This window comes from Chelon labrosus, assembly GCF_963514085.1.
Source record: "Chelon labrosus genome assembly, chromosome: 10".
NCBI classification, from domain to species: Eukaryota; Metazoa; Chordata; class Actinopteri; order Mugiliformes; family Mugilidae; genus Chelon; species Chelon labrosus.
The window spans coordinates 25,102,491-25,127,663 of record NC_140360.1 but is presented as its reverse complement, the minus strand read 5'-3'; the positions used below and the strand labels follow the sequence as shown (position 1 = coordinate 25,127,663).

The 25,173-nt window shown below is 42.1% G+C and overlaps 1 protein-coding gene across 2 annotated transcripts in view; it reads right to left on the bottom strand.

The window, feature by feature from the left end:
- Window positions 1-2,492: 2,492 nt before the first annotated feature.
- Window positions 2,493-25,173, bottom strand: part of LOC311494738 (cryptochrome-1-like) — a 30,967-nt gene continuing 8,286 nt past the window's right edge. For both annotated transcript variants that reach the window (XM_084553940.1, XM_084553941.1), the window contains 13 exons: window positions 17,886-17,994; window positions 17,515-17,657; window positions 16,886-17,070; window positions 15,034-15,122; window positions 13,979-14,119; window positions 13,365-13,676; window positions 13,045-13,196; window positions 9,310-9,512; window positions 8,907-9,020; window positions 8,607-8,783; window positions 7,607-7,687; window positions 7,179-7,303; window positions 2,493-6,146 (listed from right to left, as the gene is read on the bottom strand). In XM_084553940.1, the coding sequence (XP_084410066.1) occupies window positions 6,138-6,146; window positions 7,179-7,303; window positions 7,607-7,687; window positions 8,607-8,783; window positions 8,907-9,020; window positions 9,310-9,512; window positions 13,045-13,196; window positions 13,365-13,676; window positions 13,979-14,119; window positions 15,034-15,122; window positions 16,886-17,070; window positions 17,515-17,657; window positions 17,886-17,994 (1,840 nt within the window). In that variant the 3' untranslated portion in view covers window positions 2,493-6,137. The remainder of the gene's footprint in view (window positions 6,147-7,178; window positions 7,304-7,606; window positions 7,688-8,606; window positions 8,784-8,906; window positions 9,021-9,309; window positions 9,513-13,044; window positions 13,197-13,364; window positions 13,677-13,978; window positions 14,120-15,033; window positions 15,123-16,885; window positions 17,071-17,514; window positions 17,658-17,885; window positions 17,995-25,173) is intronic.

Here is a 25,173-nt window from a genome sequence, read left to right as displayed (position 1 = left end):
TATTGTTTTGTTACTTGTCAGGTTTTCTGTCAATCACTCTAATAGCACGTTACGTGGCTGCTGATTGATCCAAATTAGGAGTGACCCACGTGGCCCCATAGCCCCAGAGAGAGGACCAGGCTGAAAACCAGTTGGGGGGAGACAGTCAGATGACCCATATAACAGTGACCCAGTCCACTGGGGAAACAATATTGACTCAAAAGTGCGCGTAAGAAAGTGCTGTATTTATAGCTTGTGCAGGTTATAAATTGTTGTGGTTGTGCATTGTTTTAAGAGAAATGCACATTTGCTCAGATGTTTGTCTTATACTGCAAACCTTCTATAAATGTTGCTCAGTTTCATCTTTTTGGTACCTGGCATTAAGCCATGTTGCTATCCATGATGCTGAATGGAGTATGTTTGTGTTTGTGCAGGTGCATGTGATTGGTTCACGGGGCCCCCTGAGGCCAGAGAGGAGGCTCCAACTTTGATCTATTGTTGTTCTTTGCTTATGCTGTTATTACTTACTATCAGTGTCTGTGCAGACAGGTGATGGTTGGTGATGTTTTTCATAATATCGTTTGAAATCATACTTTCACATATTTTGGTTTTATTATCACCATAAGTTGCTGTGTGTGGTTGTTAAATAAAGTCTCTTGTGTTTATGCTCAAGTGGGTTCAGTAATATGTTAACAACAATATTATGGTGTTTTCTGGCTCAAAAAGAGAAAACTCATTGTTGTATGGCTCGAAAGAAACTAATGCATTTTGTGATGTAGATTACCTTGATATTACACTTTTTTTTTTTTTTTTAAATGAGACTCTATAAATCAAGGGGATGGGGGGCCTACAAAACCTCTCAGCCCCGGGGCCTAACATTAGGTTAAGGCGGCCCTGCCCCTGCCATAGATCATCTCGTCGTTTCTGACCACCAAGGCCCTTGCCGCTGCCACTAAGGTCCATCATTCAGTGTGACTGTGACGGCAGGCGTGTTGTGCAGAATGTGCACAGATGCCATGTGGTGGGCGTGACCAAACAAGGATAGGATGCCGCACCGTTGCTGATACTTTTTAGCTTTTGACAGACAATAGGCAGAAATGTCATGCATTTTGAACGTCTGACAGACCACCCACAACATATTGTCATGAAAAAAGGGGCGTCAACGAAATAATTTCGTCATCGTCATCGTTGACGAAAACTCCCACTAATATTTTCGTCCAGTCTCGTCTCGTCAACGAAAGCTTACACATGTCTTGTCATGTTTTCGTCGTGAGAGAGCTATGTTTAGCTCGTCACCGTCTTGTTATCGTCATGAAAAAAAGATTTGTCAACGAAATAATTTCGTCATCGTTGACGAAAAATCACCAGGGAATGTAAACTTTTGATCAGGGTCATGTGGATAGTTTCTGTTGTCATCTTTATTTAAAAAGAGTAAACACAGTTGTTTGACAAGAAATGGATTCACCCAACCACTAACCATTCATATTCTCTGAAAAAAAAATCTCAAATTCTGCCAGGGTACATAAACCTATGAGCACAGCTATGGAGCTGGAAAGTTTATAGGAAATTCTATTTAATCTGACAGAACTTGATACAATCTGAAGGACCTGTAGTAAGAATGAGATAATGCACTGAAATGTGGATAGCACGCAGAGATTTGCTCAGCATGCCCATGCCATCATCCGGGTCGCTATATCTAAAAATCAGCTCTGACTTGTTATGTCAGGGTATTTCAAAATTGGATACATTCAAAATTATGTCCACATCCCACTCCAACACCGAAAGTGTTTCCCGAAGGAACTCCTTCCTCCCACACTTGATAGGGAAAGGACCCTGTGTGTGGGCTGTGTTTGGGTTTCACTCAGGTTTCCCTGCAACTGTTGCTTCCTTGAGATTGCACGTCTGAATATTGTTAACGGTTAAAGCTCAAAGTGAAACTAGAGCGCATGTTTCTCAACAGTCTTGTCGGTGTTATCATGTTCAGTTGATCGCTTTTGCTACGCTCATTAAAGCATTTCAAGGAAAAACAAAAATAAACCTGGGCTGAACAGTCACATCATAGCATGTTATACAACTATAGCTTGGAAGACAGACAGACTTCCCTGCCCATAAAGTGTTTGTGGCAGATAATATATCTTGTAGAAAGGTCAACTCCAGCAACACCAGAAGTGTATGGAACAACTTAATTAGACCTACGGGTTTTCGCCTGTGGTCTTCGTCAGGGTCATAGAAAAACATCCTGCGAAAAACTGATCTTGACCCGCTCTATCGTGCAGAAATGCTCTGGCAAGGATGGACAGAGGAGTAACAGCGACAGTCATCCACATCATCTGAGCGCTGTTGAATTTGTTCACAATAAAATGGCTCTGATTGGTTGGAGGACTGTCCAGTTGTGTGCTACTATTAGACTCTCAGTGAAACTATGCACCAAAATGAGTATTGTCTAATATATCACAAAGGGAATCGGTCTTAAAATCCGTCATCTGTGTGGAATGTGGCATAATGTGAGATAATCGCCCCATTTTTTGGGTCAATTCTACTGAAGGAGGAACAATGAAAGAACAATGTGAAGTTGTAACAATTTTAATTTCCTGTCATGAACTTGATCAAGCACAAGAAAAGCCTTTCACAACACAAGGAGAGACAGAGAAAGAGCATAATATTACAGAGATGACGCATGGCATCTGTTTTCACCTTCAGGTCACAGAAGGGAGAACAAAACAAAAAAAGCAAGAATAAAAACTTGGTTCAACTTGTTTTTCCATAGTGAATAAATGCTACAAAAGAAACTAACAATGTTCGAATCCTCTTGAGAACATCCAGAAGTTATAATACAGAAACACTACAATACTTTTTAATGTAATCTCACACTCCCACCCATTTATATACCCCACCCCCACCCTCTACGTTACTCCTGAAACCGGGGGCAGCACGATCACTGATGAACAAATATCAGGTACTCTATACGAGTCATCAGGGCTCCACCGAAACCAGACCTTTCTCAGGAGAGCACGGGCAAGCAAACCTCTTGCATCTACAGCCCCAATCTGCATGAGGTTTTTAACACGGGTCGGGCAAATATAAGGTTAGGAGCTGTTTGAGTGCTAAAGCGGGATTTAAGCAGCAATTGTGAATTACTATTTATTTGTTAGACAAAGTTGACTAATTGTGACATTCAACCAATGTTAGCTTGACAAAGTGGATGACAGCCAACTTACAGTATAGTTTAGAGTAATGCCAATCATTAAATTGTCATCCTAACCATAGTGCAGCTACACTGGCAGCACCAATAACAGATGGCAGATTGGGGCTTCAGGCAGACTACACTAAACTCTTGAGTTCTCTCCTGTCTAACCATTACAAAGGATGTGTGTGTGTGTGTGTGTTAAGTATTATATGCGGACAGGTGTCTGCAAATAAGTGATTTAAGTGAAGTGAGTATGCATTTTGGTATGTGTGTCTAAAAGGCGTGCTGAAACACAGTCATGACATCATACCATTATTTGTCATTATTTAAGAGAGTAAAAAGCATTTCATTAAATTTTAAATTTGCTAACTCAATTCCAATTTGTCCAGGTAACTTGCACGAACTCACCCCCTCCTCAACAACCACAGGTGAGTTTGTGACTGCCGCTTAATGCAGCACCCAAACAGATCAGAATTAACTGGGGCAACTTGCTGATTTAAGAGTGTTTTCCCCAGAATAACATTTGAGTCTTTTTAACTTTTTAATTTACAGCGTAATCGCCTGTAAAACGTCTTGTGCGAGTGCAGCAAATGTTGCCTAGCTGTCAGTGTTTTGCGTGTGTGTGTAGGGTGGGGGGTATTAAGAGAAGCTGCTGGGTGTTTCTTACAGGGGGAAGGGTACATTTTCTGTTTCAATTCGACTGCATTCTTCTCAACAGGAGTAAAGGTGATAGTGGAGGGTGGACGGAACCTAAATAAGACACCAGCTTCATCTCTTTCAATGCTGTTACACAATCCTCCCATAGACACTTTGGGCCATTTTGCAACCCTTCTCAGTTGTTTAATATCAATATCAAGTCATGTTGTGGCAGTTATTTTATTCATTTGATATTTTGCATCGGTTTCCTTAAATTTCAAAACCATCCGGGTTGCAAAATGTCACAAGTAACGTGCATATTGAACAAGTTGAGCTCCTTGTACAGTAGTAGAAATCCTTCATCAGGAGGGTATATGCATTTCTGAGGAATGTTGGTTTCTGTTTCGCTGACAGATTTAGTCTCACTTGGATCAGATGCTGTCGTCTGTCTTTTAGCGTGTCGTCTCAGCTGAATGGTTTACTTCTTTTCCTTTTTGTTTTGTTTGCATTTTTGGTTTTTTTTATAAGAAATCTTAGAAAAATGTGACACCTTTGAGAGGAGATCGCAACCAACCGCCTGTGTTCTCTCTGCCTTCAGGTTACCTCTAACCACATCTTGTCGCGTTCTTTTTTTTTTTTTTTCCTTTTTCTTTTGTGGTTGTTGAACTTGTTGCACAGCAAAAAAAAATTTCCAACACCGCAGAATGCCTCAGAGATACTCCGAGGCGATTTTTCGACAGGCGTAATTGATGGAGACTGGCGGGGCGGAAACAGAGAGGTGAAAATGTGATCGACTTTGGAGGGGCGAAGTCAAACCAAAAACACAGCAGATCACCAGCTGACAGTTTAAAAAATATATATATCCTACAACAAATGGCTACGAAACCATAAACACAATCTGCAGCATGTGATTAATAATGTGGGGTAACAATGCCAGGGTAGGATAATAATAATAATAATAATAATAATAATAAATTAAATTAAATATCATATGATATTTAAATATCATATGGTCATGTGAGAATAACATGGATAAAATCCTTTACAGAACAGAGCCTGTTCATGTTTAAAACCACCTGCATTAAAAGATCAAATGACGAGAAAAGTTTTACATTTGCACCTCTGATGGGCTCACAGATGTCACGCCATGACAAAGAATTACAATGAAAGCTACAAGAATTCTTATACCCATAATGCCACAGTCTAAAAGGGCTTTTTTTTTTTTAAGTTAATTTGTTTATTTTTAAAGCCAAAGCGACCCCATAAAGGTCTCCTAACTAATCTATAGCAACACACTGTAAACATGTTTTCAAGACCAAGAATGGAAACCGGTCTGATGGTTAACCACATTCAACTCCACCCAAAAAAAACAAACTATGAATCGCTGTTTTTAGCTGCCTATACAAATCAAGTGATGGCAGGCACATGTTCCCATGAAATCAAGTGTGAGTTGTTGCATTTAGTGTTACGAGGGAGGTCACTGAGGCCTGAGGAGCTGCATTTATATACATGCAAATGAGACCCTGAAATGACCCACCAGGCTGTTACTGTGAGCACACATGTGATTTCAGTTATTTTACAGCAACTATAACAGCTTGAAGATCAGTAAAACTTTCATTTGTGGACATCCAGATTCTTGGATAATTAAGCCTATTTACAAGCGTTTCATTTTGAAAACATAAAAAAAAACAAAAAACGAAACATGTTATATCACTGTCAACAGTTCTATTTGTGGAGTGAGGCTGACTGGTCAGCTTGAGTGGTGGTTTTTCTGTTCAGCTGTATGGGCTGCTGCACATCAGGACGTTACAAAGCTGTAGTAAAGGTAGAAAAGAATCCTCTGTAAACCCTGACCTGATTAACCTGGTTTTATTTTGGGGTATTCCAAGGGCAGTTATCTGGAGCTTCAGTCGCAGGTTTTAAAAACGATAAAATGTTCCATCATTTACACCGATAGCTGCGTCAGAGATCGTGCAGTGAGTGCTGGCTGGTGGCAGCAGTTTTAAGACAATAAATGTTTCGGGTTCTTTTGTTTTGAGGCATTTTGTTTCTTTGCACATTCGTCTGAGGTTGTCACACATGTCTGTACACACCTGAAAGAGGCCTTCGCACTCTGATAAGAAAACCCTCCCAGAGTCAAAAATCACATTTTCACCTTTGCGTTTGCACCCCGGGGGGTCGGTTAGTAAAGAGACAGACAGCCGTTTCAGATGCACTGTTTCTGGAGAGGAGAACAGGTGAGTTTGGAGGGCAGGTGGCGATGCTGGGGTTTCCTCTCTCTGCTGGCCAGATGGTGACTCTGATGAGGATTCAGACGGTCTCATCTCCACCGGCTCTAGGTAGTCTGCGAGGAAGATGACGAAAGACAGGGGATGTTTAGACTCGGCAACACAGCTTTGGAACTTTAACGCAACTTTAAGGCAGCTGGAAACACATTAACAGAGGCACTCGGAGAGGTTTGGCTCCACTTTTCCTGAACTCTCCCTTTCATACTTTCCATGTTTTTGTGAACAACTGTTTTGCATAGCTGGTGTCCTGGACACAAACATCTGCTTTGTATTTTTTATTCAGTGCAATAGTATGACAGGCGGAAATTTACATAGGTGAGTCTCTCCGCTGGTAACAGACTGTGCGACGATGAAAATATTTACTTTGGAGTGGGAGAAGAGAGTTATGGTGACCCTAACGACATTTGCTGTGCAATCGCCCCATCAAGGATCATGAGAAGGACAGACAAACAACTTTCACCATGGTGTGCAGATTTGGCGCTTGTGTCCTCCCACTGTAACATTTATAATTCATTAAGGCTAAAGTGTAGCGCACAGCAGTGGCAGCAAAACATTCACGGTGGATGGTTTTCTATGTGTGCACATCATGGATTGATGCATGTCATGGCAGATACACAACACCGTCATATTCTCCTGTGTTGAAAAAGTCATTATATTCCATTCCTAGATTTGCTCCATCACAGTTCATTTTCCTACATCGCAGTGCGGATATAGATTACTATATATAGTGATGAACAACAATTCATGCTTCTGTACGTACAGTCTGGTATGCTTTAGCCCTCACAGGAAACATAGAAAATCATATTTCTGAAAATGTCTTTTAATTCTTACAGTAACAGTTAGGGAAGTAAAGGCAGCATCCTGTCCATAAGAAAAGGATACTCTGATGTACACAACTGTACCAAAATGTGTGTGTAGTGTACCACAAACTTTTTGATATAAAACATACAGGAAAATCTGAGCCCTAACAGCTACTGTTTAGACTATTCTTTTATAGTTTCATAATTTCTCAAATGCTCTTTCAGGGAGTTTTAATGTCATCTGAACCATAACTGCAACATTTAAGTAGATGATGTGAAGAATCTGACCTCGGCACTCTGCCTCTGCATCTTGTGCACAGAGCAGGACGCCTGGTCTTCTTCCCCCGACCCTTCACGTCCCGACTCGCGTTCCCGCTTTCCTGTGATGCCGCCCCTGGTGTGCACGAGGGGCCCTGAACGTCCCAGTGTGCAAAGAGAAAAAATTTGTCATTATCAGAAACAATCTAAGGCAGTGTGTGTCTGACAGCAGTGAGCCGAGTGAATCGAGGTCTGGTTTCATTATTACTTTTGGTTGGTTTCACTCTGTCACCTGAAACAGTGCAACAGTGTCGCCCTCTTCTGGCAGCACAGAGAATGATTTCTCAATGTGATGATGTATTTTTAACTTTAAAACATCTGCATTACAGAGGAGTTCTTGGGGGAATCAAGAGTGCAGCAACACATCTAAGATCCTGAGATCCTGCCTGATCCTTTACCTGGGTGTTGAGGCACAGCAAACTCATGGTAGAGTCGGCTGCTGGTGATGGTCTGGCTGGCGTCTGGCACTGAGTGGTATCCTGGAGGAAACACACAAACAGATGCTTTGAACATTAGTTAATTACGATAATTTCCCTCATGGAAATTATGATAATGCACTTTTTGAGTTAGTTATTTACATGTATGTCAATCTGTTCATGTTGTTCCACTCCACAATATATTACAAAAATAAAACTATGAGCCACAGTCATGTTGACTACTACTCACGAATGACTTGCTCTGTGCTAAAGTTTAATGTCTGAGTTAGAATTTCAAAAGCCTGGACCTGGATAAAGTAATACCACCATACATCGCTGCTGCTTTAGATGTACTTATGGAGATCAATGATCATGATCGCCTCCCTGACCCAAATCTTTTGGGTAAGGGATGTTGGCCTGACTTTCAGGCTAAGGTGCATGGTAATTGTTATCGATTTTCAAAATGCACATTCCACTTGTAGAACAATGATGTTGTAAGGAAGATAGAAAGAATTTTTTAGTTGCCTGTCTAGAGGCTTTAGAAGTTTTGGAAAATGTTTGACAGTAATGCAATACTGTGCAGTATCGATTGCATCATGTAAAGTGATGGACAGGTATCGGTGTTTGTACGTGTCAGCAACAACAGAAACCATGGAAGATATTAAAGCTGTGCCGCTGTTCATTGTGGTTTTGCTGCTTTGCAAATGGACTTAATGAGTCAACGCTGGAAAGGAGACGGGCAGGGGAAGGAAAGCAGATTCAAATGCCAAACCTCAAATACAGTAGGCAAATTTTAAACTCCACACACAGACTTTATAAACTAGTGGCTGTCCAACTCATCCAATCAGAAACTGCTAACTCATCCCCAAGGTTTGTGTACTCCTTGAATGTTACTATTATGTCACTGTTAAATGCAATACAAGCACAGAACACACACACTAAATGTGAGGAAATCTAATATCTATGTCAGATGATGACTTACCATGCTGTTGCTGTTGTTGCTGCTGCTGCTGTTGTTGTTGTTGTTGTTGCTGTGGCAGTGGCTGAAGTCGCTTTTGCCTAACACCGTTTGGCCCAGTCTCTTCTTCACTGTCAAAGTTAAGCAGTATGCTCCCGCTGCCATTACCAGTCGCAACGGAGCTCCCTGACACTCCAGGCACTGAAAGAAGAAGAAGAACACAAATACGACATGACTGACTGAGTGGATTAACGAAAACTTCTGTATCACGGCACCAACTGTACTTGTAAATGTATGTGTTTAATTGTTTCAACGGTGACTTACTATGCGAGTTGTTGTTGTTGTTGTTGTTGGTCCCTGGCTGCTGCTCTCCAGGAGAGTAGGCCATCATTCCTCCATTCCCATTCCCATTAGTGGACGGCACTGATGCCAGCAGGCCTGAAAGACACGAACACATATGAATTTTTCTGAGATTGCACAAGCTTGTACTGTTTCAATTTCAAAATAAAGAAAAAAGTTTATTTGGAAAAAAATAATCACTGATTATTCGATGCAAAACAATGTAAGTATCTTAGAGTTATGAGTCAAGTGTAAAGCTATGTAGAGGTTAGATGTCCTAAAATTACAACATACAAAAATCCAACAATTTTTCTTCAGTGTGTGATGAACTATAACCTGAACTGGTCACTAAAATGCTCCAAAGTCATATAATAAACTGATCTCCTACCCAGTCCTCTGTATCGGCTCAGCTGCTGGTAGATCTGCTTCATCCTCTCGATGTTGAGCCGGCTTGCCTCCGCATGGTGCACCATGGGCTTCGGGTAATGGACGCCGATGATACACTTGGCGGCCGCCTGCACGGACTCCGGAGCGTTCCACGGGTCGTAGATGAACTTAGCAGGAAAACCTCGGAGGACAGGTAAGTATCGTCTGGAAGCACAGGGAGACATTAGATATGCTGGCTTGTGTCAACAGGACATGGAAGGTTAGAAAGTAAATCGGGGGAAGGAGTGATGCAGGGATGCAAAAGGTTAATAGGAATGAAATTCTCAAATATCTTACAGTATTGAAAACTGAAAATACATCTAAAAAAAAAAAAAAAAAAGAATAGTAGCTACAACTACATTTCCACTACTTCAACTACTAGTTTGAAAAAGGGTTCTTCTTTCTTTTGCCTTCAAAACATACTACTTTTCAGGTTTCGTACTGAGAAATTTTCAATTACATTAGTTTTGCAGCCCGTGTATGTACTGTAACTGATAAGAGCATGCTGGTCTTCAGCACTTCATGCTTACAAGTATTATGAAAAATAGCTGCTACAAAATGAAAGCTACAAACAACCACAACACTGCACAGTATGGCTACAGTACATGAGAGTATGAGTACAAAGTCACTGCTCTTCAAGTCTGAAAGTCTTGATTGAACTTTTGGAGATTCTGGCACTGAAGTGAGTTACCATCACAGTGCACAGTGAGGACTATAGTTCCAAAGAAAACGAGGGGCTGTGGTCCCGAACAACATTTACTGTAAGTTGGTGTGATAGCAGCCACACCGCAGACAAAAAATGTGATCCTCCAAGAGATGAAGCCTGACTGCAACAAGGTAGAGAATTCAGCGTCTCACAGTACCATTCCAACCTGGTGAAGTTTGCTCTGTTTGGTTTCTTTTTTTTCCCCCTTGGGCTGTCGTGGATTTGCTCCATGTGACAAAGAGAGGCCACCTACCTACTGCACTTGGTCCGACCTTACCGAGTCCAAGGAGGGGAGACAGACAGGACAGAGGAGGGGGGCGAGTGGAACTGCGGAACTGTGGGAAGCGGCACAGTACATCGCTGAGAGGCAGAGAGAAAGAGGGGTGGGGGTGGGGGTGGTGCGGCCTTGTGGACCGACACGCACACACATGACGGACGGCGCTCCGGTTGCTACGGAGATCGCCCCATCGCTAGAGAGACCGCTGCCGATTGGGATGATGATGCTAGGAGACGTCTACTGTAACACGCGGTTAGAAAGCAGAGTGTATTGACCCCGAACCGCCCACAGCCCTCCCCCCCTTCCCTTCCCTCCCCACCCAACCGTGACCAGAGCAGGTGTATGATGGAAAAGTTCTGCCATCGAGAAATCTGTTCTGTTTCCTTCACACCGTTGCAAAAAAAGAAAGATTCATTTTAAAACTTTCTTGCCTTATATTTCCCTTTGGTCGACTATGGTCAGCAGTGACTAAAAACAATAATCTCTGTATATCTAAATGTATATCTGTATATCTAAAAGTTAAATACTTCTTAAAGTTCAACATCATTACGTCCTCAATTTACAGTCTGGAGAAAAAGCTAAACGTGTGTAGAAAATGATTGTGAAAGTCCCTTGTCGATGTCAGAAGTCTTCCATTATACCTCACAGCTCCAGACCCCTCCCCACCCCCCGCGCCCCCCATCCCCACCTCCATCCCCCATGATCAGACAGCGGTGGACTGAGAAAAGAGCTCATGCCTGCTCCCCCTGTCCCTCAGACTGTGGTGGTTGTCTTTTAAGTTGTCAGCGGGCCCAAGACTCCCCTTCTGACTGTCTCCTCCCACAACCACAGCACCACACTCTGGGCTGGCCCACTAGGGAGCCCCCTCATTTCACCAAAAGGGACCACAACCCTTTTGCCAGGAAGTTCCGCGACCTGCCAGTAGCAAGAAGCCCTACAGAGGACAGCGGGTGGTGTGTTAGGTGGAGTCTATGTTGAGTGTGTGTCAAGAGAGTGAAACAAGTTTTGTTCTTAATCATCTGGTTATACAATTACAAGCTAATTTTGTATATAGCTCTCTTTAAGCTACTACTACGTTTTGTCTGTATTATATATAACTATCTTGCTCAGTCTAACTGTTTAGAAAATAGATTTGGATAAATAGCAATTGACCTGACCATAATTTTCTCCAGAGTCTGCTTTTTCCTCTCTTTGACTTTTTTTTTTGTGCTGTGTCTCAACACTACTTGGTGCTATGGATGTCTGTGCTGGACTAATAAAATGTATGGGATGCTATGTGCATGTGCGTGTCTGGATCTTAGTGCCTATATAAGCCAGCCGCTGCTCCAGGTCCACCTGAACCGGCAGGGCTGCATTCACATAAGCAGAGCACCACTGAACATTTCACAAAGGGCTGGATGAGGGGCTTTGCCCAGCGCCTGGACAGTGGACCGGCTCGCGTGGCACGGCACAGGTAACGAGTACCAGCGCCAACCGTGCATCACGGCGATGGCAGAGCTAGAGCTGGTCCAACGCCTCTCCTCACTACCCTTCGGGGAATGCTTCATGGTCCTCTACCTAACGAATGCAGACAAGGCGTTTGCATTTCCCTACCAAGTGGTCAAAATCCCTTTTGACGAAATGAGACGCTACCGAGTTACAAACCTGCCCAGAAGGTGCTGCTGGGGCGCGAGCCAAGTCCTGTCCCTCAGGGTTGTACAGGTAAATAAAAACAAACGGCCACCGGTTTCTCAACGCGATGCCCGACTTCCATCCAGGGCAGCCCTGGCGGGAAGCCCTGGCTGGAAGCCCGGCTGTGCCTGGGTGGAGGGGCGTGAGAGCGGCCAATCATCTTAAAAGAAATCAGCTACAATCTACAAAGGGAAGAGGGATAGCTGAACTTTTCCCCCAATCCCCCAAAAAACAGATGAGCCAAAACACAAACACAGAGTCACAGCTAGAAAGAGAAGAATTAATCGACGCCTCTGCAGTAAAAAAAATCATCCAGTGGCAACAGTTATACATCTAAAGAGTCGCACGTGTACACAATCACCAAACATTCACAAACAATTAAAAGGAACGCAAAGAAGTACACTGTGAACACTGAAGTTAGAACAAAACGCATGCCTGATTCCGAAAACTAAAGTGCTGAAGTTTTAACAGAAAAGAAAAAAGAAGGACTGATGGGCAAAAAAAATAAAAGTAAATAAAAATTAAAAATAGAGAGGAGGGAAGGATGTTTGTTCTGTTTCATTCACTTACCCATGGATCTGGAGGTCCCCCTTTATCCCTCCATCTCTCTCTCCCTCTCTGCTTTTGTCTGGTAAATAGAGCTGTTTCTTTGTGTGTGTGCTGTCTATTTGTGGCTCTGTTATAGGAGATCTCGTACTACAAGGTCATACCAATGATAGTATTGTGGAACAACACTAACAAATATATCTGAAAACACTAAAATCTAAAAACATTACTCTAACTTCCAACTCTTAAATCTACCCAAAAGTGTCCTTTTAAATTTCTATTGGTCATCTCTAAATCTCCTTTGACAAGCTGAACCTGCACTCATTGTGTCATGCGTGTATGCGTCTTTGGTCCTGTGTCTATATGAGCATGTGTGAGGTCCTTCCTATTGTCTTACTGTATACGTGTAGTCCAGAGAGACAGAGGGAAGAAGGGTGCCATCCAGGGGAGGGGGTCAGCTGTTGGCACCAAGGGCCGATGCCAGGAAAGGTACCCACCTGATGAAGTCCCCGTTGGGGTCGGTGCGTCGGCCGAAGCCCACGGGGCAGTAGCAGTGGAAAAACTGCTGGAAAAATGAACTGCAGGACAGCCACATCCAGCTGCCTGCGTTCACACTCCAGTCGGCGTCAAGAAGCAGCTCTTCAAAGACCTGCAGCAGCACAAACAACATATGCCCCAGTTGATGTTGAGGTTCATCTCAAATCCTTTCACTAAAAACCGATTAGTCAAAAAACACGGATGCAATTACATCTCGCTTTAATTGAATGGTTTGTTTAAGTGTGTAACTCCACTGCTTCCTACATTCCTGCATCCTCACCTTCATCCCTTCCTCCCAGCTGATCCACAGGTCCCCTCTGGTGAGGAAGCAGGCCACTGCATGCCTGGCTAGGTGATGGATCCAGCCCTCCTGTCTCAGCTGAGTCATGATGGCATCTATCCAGGGAAAGCCCGTCTTCGCTTCGGCCCACTTTGCAAGTGCTTCGGGATTTTTGTCCCAGGGGATCCGGACGCAGATGGGGTTTCCTTCCATCTTGTCAAAGCGCGGGTTGTTGGTTGCTGCGGTGTAGAAGAACTCGCGCCACAGTAACTGGCCGTACAAAGAAAGGGGCGGAGAGCTGTTCTTTTTCACCTGGATGCAAAAAGACAACGGTTTTAAATGTTTTGGTGGTAGAACAGGACTTTAGATTTTTCACATGTAAGCATGCCGGCTGTGCTGTGAGATCTTAAATGTTGCTGAATTGTTCTCATGTAGCATCTCTCTTTTCTGTGTACTTTCAACAAAGTCAAGTGGAACTGAGCGGCTCATGTTTACTGAAATCACTCCAAAAAAAAGTCTTTCACTGTGAAAGGTTTTTTCCCACACTGTCCACAGGAGTTCATATAAAGTAGCTTTGCTCTTAACAAGATATCGTGGTGGGGCTATAAGCTGACCTTGCGGTAGAGGTCAGTGAGCTTGAAGTAGAAAAGGCGACAGGAGAGGCACCCAAAGCGCAGGTAAGGGCTGAGGCCTGTTGGGCTGGCCAGCAGTGAGTTGGCATTCATCCTGGGACGCTCGAAATTTGCCACCCACGCCTGGAAAAAAGAAGAGACACAGGAGGAGAGGGAGGTATTATTTGAGAATAAAAGTTGAGGTGAAGTCATGACACAAACAGGCAGATCCTTTTCTAAATACAATAGTTAAATACTGAAATAATATTACAGTAAAGATTGGATATCACGGTTTGTTTTTAAGCATTGCTTTAAGTCATGCTTATAAAGAATTATACACTCATGCCACTCCCAGAAGATTCATTTCAGTGTTTCAGTGAATTTTGGTATCTATTAAGTGTCAAAGTTGTCTGTCTGAGTATTTTACACCACAAGAAAGCTTAAAACAGCAAGACAGGGACTGTGTCTCAAATGGCGTACTTTCGTCAGTACACTTCGATATCATGCACTATGAGCACTATGCACTTACGTCCGTAGTGCGTAATTTTCAAAAAGGTAGTATCGTCTCAAATCGGGTGCTACGCCTATACTTACCGGAAATGACGAATGACTAACGCTGTATTTTGATTTTGACCGCGAGCTTATATCGAGCAGCAATTTAATAGTACTACGTGTAAAACAGCAATATAGATCATTTTCATTAAATGTCATATTGTAACTTACATCTGTATGGACCTGTAAAACTGCTCCACCACCGCTCCCAAATCACTGCCGCCGATATCAGTCGCCACTATCGCAAGTTTGAATTGGGTTGATAGTCCCTCCCCTTCCGCTTCGTAGCCAAGATGGCTGCCGTTTAGGGTGGAAAGTGTGCAGCGTTCCACACTCAGCTTTTTGACCGTTATGAGTACACCATACACCATACTTGCAGTGCACTTCGTCTCGTTGGAATTTTCAGTGTGAACGCCCTCACGTACTCAAATTAGGTATTGTAAGTGCAGAAGTACGCGATTTGAGACACAGCCAGGGACTTTAGAAACAGCAGGTGCAGTACCGACCTTTCTCTCCAGATGGCGCTCTATCCTGGTAAGAGCTTCATTCTCTCCTCCTGGCCACACAGCTGATGGCAGACCCTCTATGTCAAAGCCTGGAAACATTCATTTGAGTCACTGAGTTGTTTTATATACTTATACTTAGAAATTTGTACACTGGTCAAGTTTACAGTCCTTCAGTTATGTCATAAATAAAAACACCAAGGTATTCTTAACTGCTTTTAAACTTTTTGCTATAAACAAGATGTGCAGATTTAAAGTGTGGCCTTTCATTGATGCTTCAAAATCATGAGTTAATCAGTAAGAAAAGGGTAATAGTAATTAGTTAATATCCTGACACGTCATTTTGGGAGTTTTTGTTAACTTCCAGGCTCTAAGGTGACCCAAAAAGTCCATTAGGGACAGAGGAGACAGGTGTGAGTAGCAGATTGCAATAGCACGGTCAAGACTGTGAATGAGCAGCGGCCTTCTGTGAATGGAAACAAGACATCTGGCCTGAGTGAGGATAAGATGGTTAACATGCTGCCTGGTTTATTTAGGGGACAAATAACAGCTTGTCTGGACTTAACGTGTAAAGAGAGAACCCAGACATCTGTAATGCCATGTTAGGAACACCTTAAATATCTCTGTATTAGTGAAAGAGGTGCACACGTGTAACTGGCAGATGGCTACAGTGCAGGTAAGAGTATGAATAGAATATAAGCGTCTGTAAATGGAAGCTGGACATCTGGATGGAAACCTGTCACCTGATTAATCCAATAGTGAGGGTTTAGATAAGAAGAACCTTTAAATAGAGGAACCGTTTAAAGCAGGGGCGTCAAAATCCTTTTAGTTCAGAGGCCACATACAGCCAGTTTGATCTCAGGCGGGGCGGACCAGTAACATATGAACAACCTGAAATTACTAAAAAAAACAGATGCCGTTCAGCACATTGCTGCTGTTTAGTTCAAAACAGTGCGACCCCTAATGGAAAGATTAGGAATAGCAGTTACTTTTATTGAAAAATTGCAGCTAATGACTTCTATGTGGTTTTCGCACCTTGCAAATTCATCCAGTCCATCCCAGATTGGACTGTCTGGCAGGCCGGTTTTGGCCATATGTTTGACACCTCTGGTTTAAAGAGAGTTAATGCGTATGGTCTTTACAATGGAAAGAATTTATTTTATTTTCATTCTTAAACATTCTTTTTATTTAGCCAGATAATGGTCATCACACAACTGATTTTAGTTTAGCCCAGTTTATTAAATCCAGCTTAACCTACAGAAGCCTCTGATGGCTGGCCCTAGAGTAAGGTAGGGTGATGCCAAGAAGGACATGAACTTCCAAATAAAATATGATCCAAAGTGCCTCCTGATGTCTGCTATGGAGAGACAGTCTGAGTAGCAAATTATTTGTTAGGTTTTCAAAATAGAGAGCTTTTTCAACTTGATAAATTTACGGTTTAAAACAAAACACACCAATAAATAGAGTGTATGTGTCTGAGTGAAATCATGTTGCCCTTTATTGGAAGAAATTCATAATTCAGTTTACACGAGGACCAGGTTTGAGTTGTCGGAGGTGTTTTAGAATCAAGGTCATCTTATATTCAGGTCACAGTATGTTGGTCAATGAAAATTAAAGTTTTGTCTTTATGATGTGAGCACCAAGACTGCCACCATTACTTATGCTTTAAATTGCAAACAGTTGACCTACTTGATTTTTCCCACGGATGTTTTTTTTCATTATACTTGTTGTTGTTGAGTTTGTTTTGAAGCCAGGTTTCTCCTCATTCAGCCTTAACAGCAGAGTTTTATTTCCCCTAAATGCTTGTACCATCTTCCTGAGAGACTAGTTACAAGGTATGAATCAGTTTCCTCACCCAGCTCCTCCAGGGACGGGACCCCGTACTTGTCTCCGTGGTCCTCGGAGATGGGGGTGACGCAGCGACCCATCAGTGTGTCCGACAGCGTCTCCACGGGCATCTCGGGAGGATCCAGCCGACTGATCAGAGTCTGGAAACGTTTGTAGGTGAGAGGTGGCTGTCCGCCATTCAGCTCTATGATCCTTGAGAGGAGGAGAGGTAGGGTCCGGTCACGCTTTAATTTAAAATCACACTCACTATCTGCATATCATCTGACGATGATGAAGCAGCATGAACACAAGCAATGAAACACTGAAATGCAAAATTGGTTGGCTAAAAGAACCGTGTTGCTGTAAAAAACAAGCTTGATCGTTTGTTTCTTGACTAAAAAATACGCATTTGTTTCCTCAATTCGTATATTTTGCAGACCATGAATTGTTTTGTGTACATAATCCGAATAAAAACAGTTTTCAGTTCTGCCTGTTTGAGGCAATTAATCTCAGCTTCCTGTAAAATAAGACCTTGCTGATCTGTGTATTCATTTTTTCCCCCGAAATCTTTTCTGAATAGTAAATCTTCTGGTATTGGTTGATGACACGTACAGAAAACAACAGCTGTGTTCTTGTGTGTGTTCTGTGGTTTCTTACTTGTCCAGGTCGTAGAGGGTGTGTGATATTTTGACAATGACCTCCACGCCTGCCTCCATGGCCAGCTTCTTGATGGCAGCGTCTCTCTCCTTCCCAAATGGCTCTGAGTCATACTCAAAGGTCAGTCGAGAGATCTTCCACTCCTGAGACAAAACGAGAGAAATAAAAAAAAATTTAAAATAAGACTTATAGTGACGTCTTCGAGTGTTTATTTGACAGACAGGCCAAATATATTCAATTCAAAATACTGCAAAATAGCAAAAATTTGCTAATAATAACGTTTTACAGGATGCAAAGAGCAATTATTTGGGATTTGTGTCTGGTAAATTACTTTCTTTAAATAAGTTTATCAGAATTAATTCTCTGCTGACCTTAAAGAGCCGAGGGAACACGTTGGCTGGTTGGCCCCTGATGACAAAAAGGCGGGAGTTCAGCTTCCGAAGGCTGGCGTCCAGATCTTCCAAACACTGGAGGAGAAATCTGAGGTACAGCAACAGAGAAAAAGTGTTAATGACCATCTGATTAAACATTTTGGTTGCCAGTTGGTTACATTTTTACTCTGAGCTCCATCCCTTTGCAGCCTTCACCTTTTGTTTCAGGGAAGGAAACTGCAAGCTAACCACCAGCATGTAATTAATTTACATCATAAATGAATTACGTGCTGGTGGTATTCCGTTCCAAAAGCTGTTGAAAATCGGCCACTTACTCATATTACACACTAATTACACACTAAATATAATCTTTTCATGAGTGCTGACTGAGGGTGTGTCACAGCGCTGGCAAACCAATCAACCACCTACATACATACATCCTGGCACTTGTAGGCTGTGCAATACCGCATGTCTGGGCAGGGCAGTTTGAATTTATTCCCTGAACTGACATGTTCCAACGTCATCAATGCTCACATTTCAGATCAGCCCAGCTCCAAGGATTGTGTGAGCTTGGTCCTAAATTTTGCAGCAGATTGTATTTGGTTGCTAAACCATCTAAATCAGTGATCCCCAACCCCCGGGCCGCCGACCGGCACCGCTCCGTGGGTCATTTGGTACCGGGCCGCACAGAAATAATAAATAACTTCCATTATTTCCGTTTGATTTATTATTTGAGTCTGAATGATGTTTTATTTTGAAAAATGACCGGATTCTCTCCATTACATCCGTCTATGACTCATTCTTGACGCATGTCAAGGCCTCGAGACCATAGATCACGTGATACGTCCCGAGATCGCAAATGACGGGGGCCTTAAACGTCTGTTCGAGACAACAACTCTGCCGGTGTTCTGGATTAAAGTCATGGCAGAATACCCCGAGATCGCCACAACAGCATTGAAAACGCTGTTGCCATTTCCGACATCTTGTCTGTGTGAAGCAGGGTTTTCTGCAATGACAGCAACCAAAACAAAATTACGGAGCAGACTGGACATAAGCAACACACTTCGGGTTTCATTGTCTCCCATTACCCCATGATGGGACCGTCTTGTTGCAGCAAAACAAGCGCAGGGCTCCCACTGAAAATACTACAGTTTTTATGCCGGTCTTATCATTTTATTTAGTTTTTATCTGCTACACCTTCCGGTCCGTGAAAATACTGTCTGACATTAAACCGGCCCGTGGCGCAAAAAAGGTTGGGGGCCACTATGATTCAGCTGCCAATTTGTGAATATACTGGTAAAAACAACTTTTCTCCTTTGTATGAACTACCTGTGACTGTTTAACTTAGTCACCCGTGCTGATAGCTACGTGTCAGTGCTCCCACCCCCTCAGCTCTTGCAAGACCGAAACGACAAATTTCAACACCTACTCATGATCTTTTGTGCCCTTAAAAATACAGCATGACATTCACATAAAAGTAAACACATTTGTTTGGACTTGCCCTCCTGTCACTTTGTAGTCCGTCAATGATTCGTCATCGAGATTGGATTATTAAACATCTGTGTGACGCAGTAAGTATCATCACTCACAGGCAGTGCAGTTCTGGGCATGCAATAATAACTCCATCTTCTGTGAAGCAATACTAGGCCTGATACAATAACAAATTTGGGATATATTGTCCCACAATTTACTGCCGATAAACAATATTATTGTCAACATTATTTTGAGACCATTTTTTCACTAATGGTGTACACCCTTTCAAAAGCAATAAACTTTTATTTCTCAAGAGTATTTAACATTGTCATTGGAATGTCAAGAACTTTTAAATATCCTAAATAAATAAAACAAATACAAGAAAACAACTGTTTGTCAAATGTATGTAGCATTTCTCGAAATGCTGGCTTTTCAACTGTATTAAAAGGCTGCATTTCTATTGTAATGCAGCGAACTACTCTCTGTGAGTACACCATTTTGCACTGTTTTGTTTATTTACTTGACAACCAAACGCCTCAGTGAGTGTTGGCTGTCGGGGCGAAGGCTCCTCAGCATTTCAAGCTGCATTTTTTTTCCCAGCTGTGAAAACTGGACTGGATGGTTGTGTTTCAGGTGCGCGTACTACTTTCAAACAAATACAACATACTGGCTCGCCTGTGTTAACGGGCTCACCTTGTTCATTGGGTTTAAATCCGAAATTTTCCCACTGGGGCTGTGGCATTCGTCTTTGAAATCATCCCTTTTATTCCTACTAATTTCTACTACGACTGACGGAGGGTTCACTCCATTCATTATCCTATGGAACCAACGCGTCCAGGTGCTGAGACCGATGCACATAGTGAACCCTCTTGTCATCCAGCCTGTTTGGTAGAGAGAGATGAGGAAAACAAACACGCACGCACATGGCAATATATCGTGGCCGGCAAAATTATCGCGTTTGTTTTCATTTATCGTGCGATTAATTAATTTATGGATTATTGTGACAGGCCTAAGCAATATTTACTACAACTATAGAAGGAGGACAGGGGGCCTTCTGTCCTGCTAGTAGGAAACACTCCTCAGATGGCTAACTGCCTGACATTACACTGAAATTTCCTACCAATAAAGCAAAACCCTGCTTAGTCCATTGGGTGTATGAGCGACTGTTTTTGTGGAAACTTAAACTCCTCACTGACGTAAAATCAAAATCCCAATGGTCAAGTCAGTTCTCAATAAATTTAATATTGGTAATTCAACTATTCTCTGACTGCATACACAGGTGAATATTTAATTATCCTGGATCTGTCACTATTGTCATTGAGGACTTAATCCAAGATAATTTTAGTAACGTCGTGTCAGTGATCTACCCATAACTGCAGGCAAGGATCAAATGTAATTACTCCAGGGGTATGACTCAGCAATAAAAACGACCATAAAATGGAGTACAGTACAAGAAGCACACATGCTGTACAAGCTGTACCACGATATCAGATAAGACATTGAAGCACAGAATGTCACATCAAATTTATATGGTGGTGTGAAAGTTACTGACTACATCACAATGAAAATATGCAGTAAGCATATTACATCACGTAAAAGCTCATCACACACAGTTAAACATGACTGCACTGGCTTTCTGTTTTTGTTTTTATCATCGCATCATTAGTCTGTAAAGTTCTAATAGATGTCTATACAGAATTGCAATGGATGCCTTATGGGCTGTACACACAGAAACCAGAAACTAGAAGCAATGTGGGGACTAGAGACGAATGAATGTTTAATTCTGAGCTGTAGCGATAATGAGGGAAAAACATTTGGTGACGTGAAGTGGGTGGGTACCAAGTTGAACTAATGTCAAATTTGAGGTGATGCGATGGAGGCAATGACCAATGAGAGCGATTGATTCACTTGATTGATGCAACAGAAGAGTTTCCGAAACTTTTGCCATGACTGGTTCCTACTGTTAAATTCACTGCTGAAAGTGGGCTTGGAGCATTAGCTCTCAAACAGAGACCAGTGTTTCCATCTCTGTAGTACTTCCACATCCACATTACTTCACTTCCGCTTTATTAGCAGAGGTCTAAACCGATGCCACTGGTTTAGACTGTGCTTCAGTTGTTGCACAACATCTGATTGTGTGTGATCTGATAGCAGATCACACACAATCAGAAAGTCGGCGATGCGAGCAGACAGCCAGGCTGCCACTTAACGTTCTGTTCATTTCTGCCCCCTACCGTCTGACCCCATTGGCCTGATCACAAAACCGGAGGAGGGCTTTCTCACGGGCAAAGCTTCATTTGCTCCCAATCCGCAAACAGACAGGCAGAGCTGGGTGGCAAAGTCGCGCACACTTGAGGCACGTGCCTGCCTGTGCATAAGCTAGACACAGTTAGGAATCCTATTCAGGATTCAGCTTTCATAACTGACCGTCTGGGTCGGTCTTTGTGTTGATCAGTTCAGATTGCAGCACCACTCAGGATGTCATTGCAAATTTGTTAGTGAAATTTAAATGTAGGCTTCCGATATCTACAATATTAGAAGGATATAAATAGAATTTTTTTTTATCAAGTGGTCAGAAGTTTATTAAGATCTCTTTTTGAAGAGAGGCCAGAGGACAAACTATAATATTAAGAATCCCTTTATTGTCCTGGCACGCAGTACAACGAGTGTTTAATCAAAGAAGCACAAAATCTGCAAACAAAAACACAAGGAAGGCCAAACAACCACAAGAATTAATAAAAAGTGTTAAAAGAATCATAAAACGTACAATTCGGAAGACTGGATCTACTGGTCTCAACACTGACACATTTAAGAGTTAATTTCCTGTCGCAGGTTCAAATGTGAATGGCTGACCTTGTTTGCTACATTAAATAAAACGGTTGTGAAATAAACACAGAAAATCTCTTAAAGCTTTTTAGGACAGGATGTCTAGAATTCTTGTCACATCATCCACAGAGACATCCATCAGTTACAGTGTGATGAAACAACAAATGATTTTTGTTTTTGCTCATGCTCAACACAAAATGCCAAATAAATATTTTAACCAGCCGCAGATAATGCTTCCTAAATGTTTTAGTTTCTGTTTCAAAGCCTTTAATGCATTTCTGTGACATATTAGCACATAATACACAATGCAAACTCTCGTAATCGGATGCTTCCTAGAACAGTCATTAAACAACATGGAAATGGTATTTGTCAGTCATCCAAATTATAGTAGTATTGTGTATTTCTTTGGATTTAGTTATCATCTCCAGAAGTGCTTCCTGTTTTTCTCATGCTCTTCCTTCTATCTCAGTGGGCAAAACCTCTTGAAATAATATCAGCTCAGATCGCTCTGTTTGACATGCTATCAGCTGTTATCTACGAGTGTGCGCCTGAGCATAAACATGAGCTCAAACGTGCAGCGGGTAATAATACGTTCCCACGTACACTCATCTAAGCCTGTTTGTGTGCATGTGTGTGCATGCACACCAGTTACAAGCGTGCATGTGTTTGTGTGCATGCACAAACATAAGCATTAGTGCATGCTTCTCTACCTGAGAGACTCTGTCTATGTGCTGCTGGGTTAACCATTTCCTCTTGATGTTCCTGGCTGCCTGCCTGTTTATGAGCAGCATATATATATATATATATGTGTGCGTGTGTGTGTGTGTGTGCAGTTTGCTTTGCCGCACACACCAGTCCTTATATAACTGTTCTGGCCTACATCTGTTAGAACAGACACTCAGCTTTGATCGCACAACAACACAATCCCTTAGCCTAGAAACCTCATTCCTGGCTGCGTGCACACACACATACACACACAAAGACTGAGAAGGACACACATTTATTTTCTCTCTCCTGTGCTCTCCATCTTGCAGTTGGAGCAGACAGGAAAAAAAATTGAAATAACTGAGCCACTGGGTGCGAGTGCCAATTTGTAAACCTTTGGAAAAATGAAATATGCTCTGACGTCACGGTGTGAAAATGCATTAAAGTCGTCTTTGTTGTCATTTCTTGTTTTTGAATGGACAGCCTAAATAATGTTCACAACCTGTGACTACTACCTTAAAAGTGAGTAGCATAAAACAGGAAATGCTGATTAAAAATGAACAGATTAAACTATCAACTGCTAGGCAACTGATCTATCAACACCAACATTAAAGGAAAATCGGGATGATTACATTACTGTATATTAATTTACCATCAACCTCCACATTTCTGAAAACGTCAGCAAAACGCGCCATAACTCTTGAATTGGGAGCTTAGAATTTTTCTATTTACAAGGTCATAAATACCACCCTATGGACTCTATTTGATGGCAGCTATATCATATACGTCATATTCAGCTGGAACACTTTGGGCCTGCTCTGACTTTGCATTAAGATCCGATCTGGGTGATCCCTTTACGTAAAAGGCAGGTGTAAACAACTGTGAACAACGCTTTGAGGTTGCATTTGAGCGATCCGATCACTGACCACATTTGGTCTGTGTTGCATGTGTCCTCATTCTTTTGGTAGCGTGAACGATATGCGTCCTGACTCACATTAGAGGCTGCCTATATTCAACAGAGGTGCTCCTGCGTCAGCAGGGTTTTGTCTGATTCATTCAGAAAAAAACTGAAATGGAAAAAGCACCGTAAGTGAGGTCTGTTCATTAGTAATGAGAGCCTTTTAAAAAATGATGTCCTTGTAGCTGTTAACTAACTAAAAAACTAATTAATCATAAGAATTTACAAATGAAAGTATTTAATATGGTGCATATGGAAGATTCCAGGGTTGGAGTTATAATCCCAGTTTTGTGCAGGTTTAACTAGCATCAGGGTGCAGAGCCATAAATAATAACTTAACATGTGTGACAAAGTCATGATGCACACACATCAGTGTTCTTGGTTCCAAATCATTGGTAGAGATCCATTAGAGACATCAGGGGTTGCAATATTCTACTGCACTCCAGATGATTATTTACATACAGAGGACGAAACTGAGATCGGATCTGGAGATGCATTTAGAGACACATGTTAACAGCAGGTCTGAACACACGTACCTAAAGCTGGCCACCTGGGATGGGATTCCCCAGATTGGATCAAAAAAATGTTTAGGAATTATTGCGCTATTATATGATAAGACAATGTAAAATACTTACAATGCTTTGCACAAAATGTACAACAGAGTCACTGAAAAGCTCTAGCTGTATAGTACTGTGCAGAAATAAAGCCTAGGACGAGTTTACCACGTCCACATTTAGCCCAGTTCACTCACTGATTCACACTGCAAAGTGATTTTCATAATTAAGAGCTCAAAAGATAATTTAGTTTTATTTTCACTTTCTCTTAGCAAGGAAAGGACGACACAGAACTGGTAATCCTGACCTGTAATCTTAGCAGATAACGAATGCAGCTTGTTTTACTTTAAAGCTGACAAACTATGTTGTATTGTACTCATTTATCTTTGACTGCATCTCCAGTGTCTTGCAGCGGTGTGTATCCATTGGCTAAAAGACCATGTGGGAAAGCATCCTCAGAAGTAGGTCATGATCATATAACTGCTCACAAGTTTCATGCACTGGCACACTAACCTACATCTCCAGCAGAGAGTATGCTCACATTTTCCCCTTAAAAGGAAAAACAATCGATTTTTCTCACTTGTTGCTCTGACGCCTTGTCTCCCCGTCACTACACCAAGCACTCCTTTGTGATATCTGATGCCTGCCGACAATGGCTGCGGCTCTTTATCCATTTAAGCTATCCTAACACATGGTCAGAAAATTATTTGTCACTGACTATGACTACGTCACTGTTAAACTGGGACCTGTTTTTAGAGCACATCAGTATAGG